At 35.5% G+C, this 12,666-nt stretch overlaps 1 protein-coding gene across 6 annotated transcripts in view; it reads right to left on the reverse strand.

Annotated features, from left to right (window-relative positions):
• The window catches only part of LOC127446569 (calcium-dependent secretion activator 1-like), a 165,354-nt gene that overhangs the window by 1,452 nt on the left and 151,236 nt on the right, over nt 1-12,666 (reverse strand). For all 6 annotated transcript variants that reach the window (XM_051707592.1, XM_051707591.1, XM_051707590.1 and 3 more), the window contains 8 exons: nt 12,196-12,357; nt 10,102-10,257; nt 9,769-9,916; nt 8,116-8,190; nt 7,898-7,981; nt 7,216-7,248; nt 6,724-6,831; nt 77-181 (listed from right to left, as the gene is read on the reverse strand). In XM_051707592.1, the coding sequence (XP_051563552.1) occupies nt 77-181; nt 6,724-6,831; nt 7,216-7,248; nt 7,898-7,981; nt 8,116-8,190; nt 9,769-9,916; nt 10,102-10,257; nt 12,196-12,357 (871 nt within the window). The remainder of the gene's footprint in view (nt 1-76; nt 182-6,723; nt 6,832-7,215; nt 7,249-7,897; nt 7,982-8,115; nt 8,191-9,768; nt 9,917-10,101; nt 10,258-12,195; nt 12,358-12,666) is intronic.

Genomic DNA, 12,666 nt, shown 5'->3' on the forward strand with positions numbered 1-12,666 from the left:
TAGTAACCTTATGTTATTGGGAAACATTTGTTTTCCTTGTAAGTCCCTAAAATATTGCTAAGTGAGAAAGAAATACCTTAACGATCCTGATGAGGATTTTGAGTTGATAGACATGAAGCTGTTGGTCCATCCGTTCAGTCAGCCAGGTTGCCAGCAGATTCATAGTGGCTGTGTACCATTGCTGCAAAGCACAAAAACACAGCATTCTCCAGCAAAACACAGACAGACAAACAAATGCATGCAAAAGACCATCATGTGTAGACATACGTGTAAACATAACAGCCACACTGTGGACAGACAGACTTCAATAAACAAAAATCACTCAAATGTGGGCACACAAACCCACACACTCCATTCATACACACATACAGTACTGTACACACAACTGATACCAACATTTACACATTCACACCCTCACTTAGAACCAAGGTTAGTCAGACAATTGAAATAAATTTCAAAAGCCAGCAATACAACTATCTGAAAAAATAACTCATGCATTAGGAAGTTGCAATATTAATAACAAAAACACCTATCTGCCCTACATTTATACAGCTAAGCCCAAAACCCAAGTTTCAAATGACTTCAATAAAAATCTTGGTTATCCAGATAAGCTCGAATCTTATTCAGATAAAAAATTATTTGGCTTTTTAAAGAATTCAAAAGATTGAAGCAGATGAATTTAAGTGCTTTTTCCTCTGTTACCATTAACCATGCTAGTTTAAAAAAAGCTCTAGAGAACAGTTATTCATGTTATCATTAAAAGGTATAAAGTCAATCAATTTTCCACTATCAAGCCAAACGGTTTCTGTAGCATTTCCACTTGAGCATGGTTTGGCACGGCACGATTACAATCTGTTCTCAGCACAGATTTCTCGGTATGTTTAGCTAACCGTGCTCAACCATGCTGGTGGAATGGCTTTAGTACGTGGCGACTCACGATTGTCAATTTGCCAACACCAAGGTAACTATTGTTTCTAGGTAGCTGACAAAGTTCGCGTTGGTGAGGTTAATAAAATTGTGTATGTTTGGTGTATCTTCATGATTTAATAATTATGAAGAACTAGTGTAGTACGTTATTTTTCTACACGCCTTTTGTGTCAGGGAGGTAGATTACGCTAGTTAGCTTATTAAAACTAATTTAATATATAATTATATTACTCGCATAATATTTTGTTAATAAATGTTATTTTTAGCTAGTCTGGGAATGTTTCCCTTTCTGTGTGTTCGTATCTGGTGACATGCACAACCCTTCAGCAAATGATGGTAAACCTCTCACCCTTTTCTCTTTGTTTTCCTTTTTGCAACATGGGAACAGTCTTTATTGTGCTTTAGCAGAGTTAAAACCAGGAGGAAAAGCAGTCCTAAGAACTGGAATATGTGATCATCCTCCATAGTGCGCTCGCTCCAATGTTTAGTTCACATGCCGTCGCGAGCTGTGGTATTTGTTACGTATATTCAAGCACCACAGTGGGAAAAGAAACCGTAACCGTGCCAACTGGCCTGGATTGACATGAAACGGCATGGTTTCGCAACGAGATCAGTTCGGCCTGATGGTGGAAAAGCAGCTACAGTTCACCCAAAAATAAAGATTCTTTCATAATTTATTGTTGTTCAAAACACATATGACTTGCAAGGAGATGTTAGGCAGAATGACTGTCTTAGTCACCATCACTTTCATTGTATGTACAAAAAAATGCAATGAAAGTGAATACTGACTGAGAGTAACATACTGCCAATAAACATCATATGGGTTTGGAACAACATGAGTGTGAAAAAATGTTGACAGAATTTTATTTTTTGGTGAACTATCCCTTTAAGCCCTAAAGCAGTGTTTCCCAACTTTTTTTTTGCCTTAAGCCCACAGCACCATCAGTAAGGCTCAAGTACCCCTTCATCGACACAAAAACAAAGATGTGTATTAAAGACTACACACCATTTAATGTTATCATTAACATTTTTTATTATTGATCAGTGAGTATGGTTTTGATCTATTGACATCCCTATTAGGGCCGAGAATTTATAAAGATTTTCCAATTTGATTCTGATTCACAAGCTCTGGATTAGATTCTGATTTGGATTCAATTCTGATTAATTTGAGTATATTTTAGTTTTAATGTTTATTTTGCTTAAATGCTAATGCTGTTAACTAAACAAGGCACCTCCTAACTTGGTGCATTATGAAATATTAATTTTACAAATTGTATACTATTATTTGGTCACATTTTAGCTTTTTAGAAATGTACAAATTAAATGTATTCCATCAACACATATTTTGTTCTATGTAGAAGTATTTACAATGATATGTGGAACAAGTGCTACAACATTATTGTACATTTAAGAATGGCGGTAGTTCAGCAGAGAAGTAAGCGTCTGACAGAAGTGTTTTGTGTGAGTTTAATGGCATCCACATCCGTGCTATGTGTGATTAGAATTAAATGTTTATTTTTTGTTGTTTTTGATCAACAACTAACTGTAAAAAACAGAAAGGGTATTAAAAGAGACATTATTTCAATGACAAATTTGCGTGGATCTCGTCTTTGGACACACATTACATGAAATGAGTCAAACCAAACTTTTACTCTCAACACGCAGGTTGCTGCAGGTCGGTGCTGACTTTCGCACTGAGTAGAAAAAAATGAATTTTTGGATTTTAAGATCCCTAATCCCTATTATTTTTATATTAAGACATACATTTTGTTTTATAGGTTCAACATAACAAAATCTGATTATTTTCGCATACCCCCGGAACCTGCTTACGTACCCCCGGTTGGGAATCACTACCTTAATGCAAACTCTATAGTCCCCAAAAGGAAAAATTCTAAAGTTGTGCAATCACACAACTTAATCATACTTCAAGGAATACAGCTAATAATTAAAAAAAAAAAGAATAAAAAAAAAAAAAAAAACTGAGAATAAGGCATTTGCAGGCAAAGGTGTGTTGTACTGTTATCTTAAACCATTTCTACATTATACAGTATGAAAATGTTCTCTAAATCTGAGTACCATGCATGTTCAGAATTCTCCAAATGCACGGATAAAATCTTACTTGTAGTTCAAAGAGAACAGCACATTTGTGGTTCAATGGATGATGTACAAACTATCATCTAGAAAGAGGAGTGCTGCATCCTATGAAGTGAATAGATAGATCTGGGAGTTTTGAAGTGGGCTACTTTGAGTTCAAGAGGTTACAGTCACTGGACATGGTGCATACAGATTGATTTAAGCCACAGTGGCCTGCCAATCAATGTTTAAGGTATTCCTGGATTTATTCATAGTAAATCTGATTTGTGACAATCTGAATGAAATTACTTAAAAATCAGATTGCTTTAGTTTTATTAAGGATATTTGTTGTTTGATCAGTGATTCCTTTTTTCACCTGTCCACTTCAAAGAGTTGACTGGTCAGAGCGTGCAGTGCATGCAGAGTGCAGGTGAGTGTATTGGGCAGAGAGCTGTGTGTGTGTGTGTGCATGAGGTTGGATTTTCAAGAGGTGGGTCATGCTAGAAGATGTACACAGGTAGATTATTTGATTAAAACTCATGCCACTAGACAGAATGTGATCAAACAGCAGGACATTTAGAGATAAGTTCCACTTTGTCCTAAAAGGAATGCAGAATGAGTTGGGATGTTTTCTTAGGATGTTGGGTTAGGATAATGTGAGTACAAAGTGTTTAAAGGAAGGGGAGTATGAAATGAAAAAATACATACATACAATTCAAGTGTAGCTGCATGCAACCAAAATCTGTAACACAAGTTGCATCATCCAAAAAACACCTTGAAATTGCAGTTCACTGTTCAGACTGCACATGATGCAGAGAGAGATATTCAGCTTGGAGGGCTACATATCTGCGAGTGTCAATGTGTAAGGATCCATGTAATATAATTTTGCAAAAATTTTGCCACAGTCACAACATTTTTAGGAGGTCAGTGCTTGCTTTATCATTGAGTTCAATCGCTTTGAAAAAGACTTCTGAAAGGTACTGTATCATTCATGTCTGTAGCAAAACAGTGTGGGATGAGGATACACTCCATGAAAAACCCCTAACCCTATGAGCAATAGTAATCGTGTTGCTTGCCTTTGCAATTGATGTAAATTAATTTTAAAAGTTAAATTAGTACATAACATCAATAAGTTGTGGTAATTGTTTTTGAAGCTGAATATGTCTTTTGACAACTGACCTCACAAGACCACGTTGAATCTTACAAACTTTCATAGTCTCAGTCTGTACGATGGAACTAACCAAGCGAGAATGTAGTCAAAGCTAAGCGACATGTTCCAGAGGCAACTCTGTAAATTGTAACAATTACAAACGTTCATGTTGCTCTCTGCTATTCGTTAATTTGCCATTAACGCATTTTCTTTATGGCAGCTGTCTTTACAGATTTTCCTGTTTTAATAATTGATTTCATGCCTCCAAGTATCTTCAAGTGCTGTGCCTCTCACTGATAGTGATTGGTTTGGACTGAATTCTTGCGAAGACAGTGTTTTAACTATAGCGTGAAAACAGGAGAAATCCTGCCAGATTCAATGTGGGTCTTTTTAGGTTAGAAGTTAGATGTATTTTTACAAAGAAATAATAAAAAAAACATGATGCACAATAAAAAGCACCACATTAAATGATAAAAAAACAAACAGAGATTCAACAGGCATGCATAAGATGTGTGACACAAATGTACAAATCACAAGCCAGTGAATCTGCAAAAGGGTTACTTAATACAAATTCCTAAGACTCAGACACTCACACAGACATACACACTTATCGCAATAATAGACCAAAATGTATGGCTCACTACAGTGTGGTATGACACACATCCAAATACTCGTACACGCACATACAATACACACTAATAAAATTAAAAATAAAAGATAACAAAAACTTTATTAAAAAACATCTTTGACAAACCCTCACGCACACACATCAATATGTATCCAAAACATAACCACTGGTCCACACATCTATTACATTTAAAAAAAATATATAAACACACATGTATGCCACGGTGTAACGAAGACACATGTTCACAAAATCACAAAGGATTATTTTTCTAAATCGAACAGTGCTCTCTTATGCTCTTTATTAGTTATTATTTCAAATCGGTCCTGTTATTTCCATTCTGGCTCCTGTGTTCACAGTGCAAAACTCATTTTAAAGAGTTTATTAGAAAGTATTTTTATCTTGTTTTCCAGTAAAATTTCTAGATCATCCATGAAACAAGATGAATATGGTTGATAATCAAAATTTTGTACGATAAATAGATTTGTTTTCAGAGAATATGTCTTGAATTAAGTCTTTCTTATCCCTTTGTTAAATATTTTTTTTCTTATTTAAGCATAAACCTCACTAAATATGATTAAAATTGTGCTTAAAAATAAATAAAAAAATAAATAAAATAAAATAATAATAATAATAATATGCCAAAGGGCTAACAAGAATGAACTTAATTTAAGATAAGTCTCTTATAACAAGTCAAAGTATGTTATGTTATTTTGCATACCAAATGTATCTTGTTTGAAGATACTTTAACAGCGAAACAAGAAAAAAATACTGATTAAGAAATTTAGTTTTGCAGTGTAAACTTCAGATTTAGTTTTATTTAAAATAAAAAAAGAAAAAAAAAAGGAATATCTCATTTCGGGTTTAAAGTGATCGTTCAACCAAAAGGAAAATGATCTCATCATTTACTCACCCTCATGCAGTTCCATGTGTATGACTTTCTTTCTTCTGCTGAACACAAGCATAGATTTTTAGAAAAATATCTCAGCTCTGTAGGTCCTTTCAATTCAAGTGAACGGTGGCCAGCACTCTGAAGGTCCAAAAAGCACATAAAGATAGCATAAAATTAATCCATATGACTCCAGTGGTTAAATCTGTATATTCAGAAGTTATATGAAAGGTGTGGGTGAGAAACAAATCGATTTTAATTGAAGTAACTTTTTTCTATCAATTATCCTTCCTGCCTAGTAGGTGGCAATATGCACAAAGAATACAAGTTTCCAAAAACAAAAGAAGAAAATGAAAGTGGAGACTTATGGTAAAAAAAAAAAGGACTTAAATATTGATCTGTTTCTCACCCACACTTATCACATCGCTTCTGAAGATATGGATTTAACCACTGAAGTCATGTGGATTACTTTTATGCTATCTCTATGTGCTTTTGGACCTTCAAAATTCTGGCCACCATTCACTTGCATTGTATGGAACAACAGAGCTGAGATATTTTTCTAAAAATCTTTGTGTTCAGCAGAAGAAAGAAAACATACACATCTTGGATGGCAGGAGGGTGAGTAAATGATAAGAGAATTTAAATATTTGGGTGTACTATTCCTTTAAAGTAAAATTCCCTCACTCATTCTTTTAAGAGCACTGTCTTATAAATAATCCACTTGGTGGTAGTGGTGACACTTTGCCTCTTAAACAAGAAACCGCTGTGAGCAAAAAAGTCTAATGAACATTAGCTAACACAACACCAGAGCACAAAGGTCCAATGCATTGTGGCCAATGAAACACCAGAGCACAGAGAGCTGGAACAGGAAGTCACAGCAATGAGACATTAGGGAGCTGACTGAAAGCTTCAGGTCATGATTGGCCTTATGTGTCTGGATGTAAGGTCTCGAAGGCTTAGCACTCAAAATGTGACTTATCCCTCAAATGCCCCATTGTTTTGCCACATTTTGGATGGGCCCTCCTTTGTTCTGTAGGTAGGCTTCGGCATCTTACTTACATCAAATAATCTCTCTATATACACCTCCTCATTGACCTTATCTCTCAGAATGTCCTGAGAGTGACGGACAAAGGTCACATAGCCATCAGCAACGTCCATCCCTGGTTTCTGTTGAAGGGGGATCAGAGAAAGAGCGAGTTAATTTTGCACAAAAGGCTTTTGAATAAAAGGGATAGTTCACCCAAAATGTACATTTCTGTCACTTTTGTTACAAAAGCAGATGTTAGCTAATTTGTAAGCCTCAGCCTCAGTCACCTTTAATTTTGTTGTACATTTTTTTCTCCATACAATTAAAGTGAACGGTGACTGAGGCTAACATTCTGTCTAACATTGCCTTTTGTGTTCCATAGAAGAATGAACATCATACGGGTTTGGAACAACATGAAGATGAGTACATGATGACAGGATTTTCATTTTTAGGTGAACTATCCCTTAAAAAAAAAAAAAAAAAAAATAGGGGAAAGTATATTGAATTTCTAAAAGTCTACTTACAGGAACATCCACATACTTTGATGCTGCTTTCACCTGAAAACAATAACAGATTTGACTCATATGCTTCCTTACTCAAAATAAAAAGTGCAACCCACCCTGCCTTAAAGTTACACAGTAATTTTTTCCACTCAAACAAGTTTTGGACTTAAATAAATGAATAGTACTTTGGTATGTTTAAAGTAAAAATAAAATGGCATTCACAACACATTTTACTTTCATAAAATATTACCAAATCAAACAGGATAATCAATAAGAAAAAATGTAGAGTGAGAATTTAGTGGTCTCTATATGACAGGAGGGATAAAATAAGCGAAAAATAAGAGGGATCGGTGACGGCAGCTAAAAAGAGGCAGAGCAATTTATTATATTTTGATGACAGATTAAGAAGACAAAAAAAAATGTTTTCTTTGAAATAAATGCACAGATGATGGACACTTTCAGTTACATAATAAATTACTCATGGGTGACAAATATGCCTAAGAACAGGGTATTTCAACAATGCTACATTTGCTTTTGCACAATACTGCATCCAGGCAGATAAGTGTCAGTGTTCAATGTCACATTTGTTGTTTAGTAAGACAAAGGAAGACAAATAAGAGCCAGTCAAACTAACAAAACATTACTTAGTGCACTTAAATTACATTTAAAACCAATAAATACATTTAAAAGAGCTTGTTCTTACCGTAAAGGAGAGGAAGGACGAGAACAGAGTTCCTTCATCATACCTAGAGATCTTGGCAAGTACACTCTCCAGAATCGCGACAAACTATTCAAGTGAGATGAAAACATAACTGATTTAACAACAACTCAAAAAACAAACAATTTAATAAAAAATAAATAAAAATAAACATTTACTAAAAAGTATCCTTTAAAAATAACAACCATATTCTGAAAACATACCTTTGCCACCAAATGGGAAATCATGTCTTTTACACTCTCTTCAATAAGTTCATCAATTTGAGAATGGTATTGTTTCTAAAAGGTGGAAACAGATTTAAACAATGCACAATTTGAACACTTCATGCACAAGAATGTACCATGCATATATCATTAGCTTGAATTTGTTCAGTAACTGTTTAAACCTCAGGTTAGTCTGGGCAGAAATAGAAGGCATGACTGGACTGGAGTTTCCGAATGAGCCAGATTTCAAATTGAATGCTAAGGTACATAAAACTAGCAATACATTCAAAATGTTATATTACTTGCTGCAAGTTAACACTTCTTTACAGCATGAGGTTGGTCAACCCTGAATATTTACATTTGTACGTTTGCATGCTGCTACAAAATGCTGAAACCAGCATTTTTGCCCCTAGTATCTGATTTTTAGGGGCATTTTTTTGACCTCTATTATAACACTGTGTGTTGCCTTTTTTGTAAAATACTTCAATAAAAAACATAAATACTTTTATTAAAATTAATTCCTAATTAATTAGGGCTTTTACCTATAAATGTAAATCAGCATCAACCCATATTTTATGATAAAACATATTAGGCTTGGATTTAAATGAGGAAATATTTAAGGGCTTTTACCTATACATTAAAATTAGCATCAACTCATATTTTATGATAATACAAATTATGCTTAGAATTAAAGGTGCTATATGTAATACTGTACTAAATCATAAAATGACCATAATATGTCATTAGAGAATTAGAAAACATGCTAAGTTGAAACACTGGCTTCTCCAGTGTATTCTACTTTGAAGTTTCCATTGCAGGCCGGAATTTCTGTTTATGTTTTGGCCTGTGTGATCCCGCCCACTGCCCACTCACCAATAGTATTTAGGCACCGCTGGGTTGCCAGATTTGAAACAAGTTTGCATGCAAACAACACTGCATGCTGCAGCCATGGAAGCCAGCAAATGAACTGGATCAGAGATAACAGATTCCACCCGACCTAAAAAGCCTCACCATCCATCTAAAAACCACCATGACCAGAGGCGTAGTAAAACAAGGATAACTATTGGAGATGCCTTTGGAAGATGGAGACAGCTTAAGGCCCAGAATTCGTGTCAACATTCTGGCAACCCGCATGAGCTTCGAGTCTGGGTCGGGGCAGACAACTCTCCAATATTTTGAATTTAGTACCCATTTCAAATGCTTGTTGTCAATCTTACTTATAGCACCTTTAAATATGAGGAAATATAAAAAAATAAAAACAAAAAACAAAATATTAACAGGACGGAATTCATTAAGGTAATTTTTTGCCACTACATTTTGAGTTTCTGTGGCATTTTTGTCACTTCAGTGGCATTTTTGCCCAAAGCCCCCATTAATTACCGAACTCTGGCTGAGACTGAAGTAAATGTACAAACAAAAACAGATTAGTGTGGAGGTGTCCAAAATCCGTATACAATGTCAGGGATTAAAATAATATAATGATAATAAAATCCCCAAAAATCAATTACGATAACAAACAAACCACTGCTGAAATAAAGGATCAGATGGGTTATGTACTTGGTTTCTAGGACTCCTACTATAAGTGTGCATAGACAAATTTGTACTGGGACTTTTAAATATCACAAAAATCTTACAACGTTTTTTTATAATTACCTCCTGACCCATCTCCATTGCACACAGTTTAGCAGACTGGTCCTTGGCATCCACCATCACATTGAACATGGTGCATAAGGACAGTGGGATGCGGAAGTCTGTGGAACGGCTGCTTTTGGCCAGCTTGGATTCAAATGCTCCCTTGGTGCTGTTGATCAGCACAGGGTGTGAAGAAGTTGAGTCATTTCTTACATGGAATTTTCCTTTTTAGGTCTAAGAAGATGTTTCAAATCTTCAATGTGTACCATAAAGCATTTTGAGCCTGTTTAGTACAGATAAACAATTTTTTCAGGAGGTTCTTGCAAGGTAAAACAAACACAATCAGGCACGTACCGTTTGACACTTGTCTCGATCATATCACTCGACATGAGTTTCATCCGGTTGTCCAAGTGCTTGGCAAACTCTTCTTCAGGCCAGTTTAGGTCTCTGATGAAGGTCTGGAGGGCATCCAGCTTCCAGAACAGATCTTCTGATGTCCCCGAGCCATTGCTACCAGGAACAGTAAGATAGAGGTCAAGGTTCAAGGTCAAACAGCTAATAAGAGGAATACTTTATTTAAGTAGTTATTTTCCATATTGCCATTATTTTAACCATACACCAACTGGTGGACCCAAAGTTTGACCCTCAGAACTGGTTTGTTTAATTTAAAGGGAATGAGATCACACAATTAGTGAATGGTAAAAAAATCAGACATGTGCATTTCCAAAACATCAATAATCTTGCACATTTTCATGATTATTGGTTAGGAATGGCCTGGTGAGAGAAGGCATGGAAGTAGTAACTTCTGATTTTCATTCTAGAAATCTTTTGATTTAACAAAAATGTGTATATGCCCCTCTGGACATGATGATTCGTTTACAGTTTTGGCCCAATTTTCAGTTATAGAAAGATTGTACATTTTAAATGTGTATATCTGCAAAAAAAAAATTTCTTCATTTTTTTAGGAATACACCAGCACATTAATGGCTGTAAAGACATGGTCTAAAGGCCCCAAAACTCCAATTTTTATTTCATGGGGTCTTTATGATCAGGCTAGTGCTCTTATTAACATTTAATGTTAAAGAGGTTCTAAACATGCAATATTATTTTCTGGATATAATATGGAACGATAGAGAAAAAATATACACTGATTTGGTAAGTAAAAGGCAAAGTCAAAAAAGGAAAAACAGGGAAGATCAGGCTCTCTCTCACCACCCATGCCCACAGATGCTAACAGAGCTCCCGAGACAAAAACACATCATGCAGTTGACTCTGAGGACGCTGCCATCCTGAGTAGAAATAGTTGGAATGGGAGGGGAAGTGCCATAAGGTCCAGGGAAGAGTTATAACATTAGAGTGACAGATATCTTCTTCTTCGTGGCATTGCTAAGTTAAGTGTGAACTGTGTTGCAAACTAATGTAGATCTATCTAAAAGGTCTTCGAATTTCATTATGTAAATGGCTCAGATTTGGTGATCATCTACTCAATGCAAATGTGATCATGCATATTTGTTGAAAAAGAAGCCAACTCTGATGTTTGAACTCTATGGGGGCTAGTTTCTTGGATGCCAGCTACACTGAAGTAACATCTACTTCAGAGCATCAGCTACCAACGCAATGACAGAGCTACGACCAGGCAGGGAGTTCCACCAACGCACACCCAATGGTACCTTCCACACAAAACTAAACCCCAATGATGTCCCTTGTTTCTTGGACCATACATCAGCCTCAGAGTTTGGAAGTATTGTCCAGAAACTTGCCTGATGATTATACCAATTCAACAAACCCCAATGTATCAGCATAATTAATGCAAGAACCTTTAGAAGGTAGATACCAAAGCAAGTAAAACAGTAACCAAATATAGACTAAAATGGCCTTGATTAGGATATACAGTAGGTGAATTAGGACATTTTTGTATTGACAGCATATTGAAAGACAAATAATTGGGACAAAACTTACCAGATCCTTAAAGAACAGAAAGAAAATTATCTAACTTTAGATTTGAGAGATCTTATCTTATGTGAATGCAAAGAAATCATTGAATGGGATTATAACTGGATTGTATTGCTTGACTGTAGGTTTGGGTTGCAATTCAGATCTCACCACCTCAGTCCAACCTCAATGGCATGCACATTGAGGAAAATGAAGAGCTTTTCAGTTCTCATTTCAAATAAACAAATCACACGAGCCTGTCTGGAATCCTTTGCAGGCTACTTGACATGAGAATGATTTTAGAGGCAATTCTTCTCGCCCTATAGTTATCCTAATGTTTGCCATAAGACGGAAAGCCTGATATAGTCATTCCTCACATCATTTATATGTCTGTTAAATGTTGACAATTTGGACCATTATTTCCCAATACAATAATACTTAACTGCCAGAAAATATTTTCATGCCAAGAAGACTTTTAAAGGCATCAGATCTCAGGTAAATGCATTGAATACACACTCAGAGTCATAAATAGCAGCCATCCAGGACGGAGTGGAAAAGCTAGGCATTTGTGGAAGGTTAACAGATAGTCCTGCTACTGGCACGGGAAGATTTGGTACTTTGGGAATTTGGAGGTTCACATTTGGTAGATTCACATTGGGCAGATTACTTGTTAAACTCCTGCAGAAACAGACAAAAAAAAAAAAGAAGGAAAAAAAATCCATAACAGTGGCAGTGTGGAATGCTGCAAATAAGAAATGTAAGACATACAGTACAAAAAAAAAGAGAGAAACTGAGAAATGGAGAAGACCATCTTTAGACATAAACAGCAGACAAACAAAAACAGTTCAATAAATGTAGGGAGGGAATCTAAAGCACATTTAAACAGAAGACCTGAGTAGAAAGAAACTCATGGTCAATAATATCGACAACAGCACATATACAGTATATATATATATAAAGTAAGTAAAAGCAGAATTTTTCAACAGC

Source organism: Myxocyprinus asiaticus, chromosome 9 (assembly GCF_019703515.2).
Source record: "Myxocyprinus asiaticus isolate MX2 ecotype Aquarium Trade chromosome 9, UBuf_Myxa_2, whole genome shotgun sequence".
Classification (NCBI taxonomy): Eukaryota; Metazoa; Chordata; class Actinopteri; order Cypriniformes; family Catostomidae; genus Myxocyprinus; species Myxocyprinus asiaticus.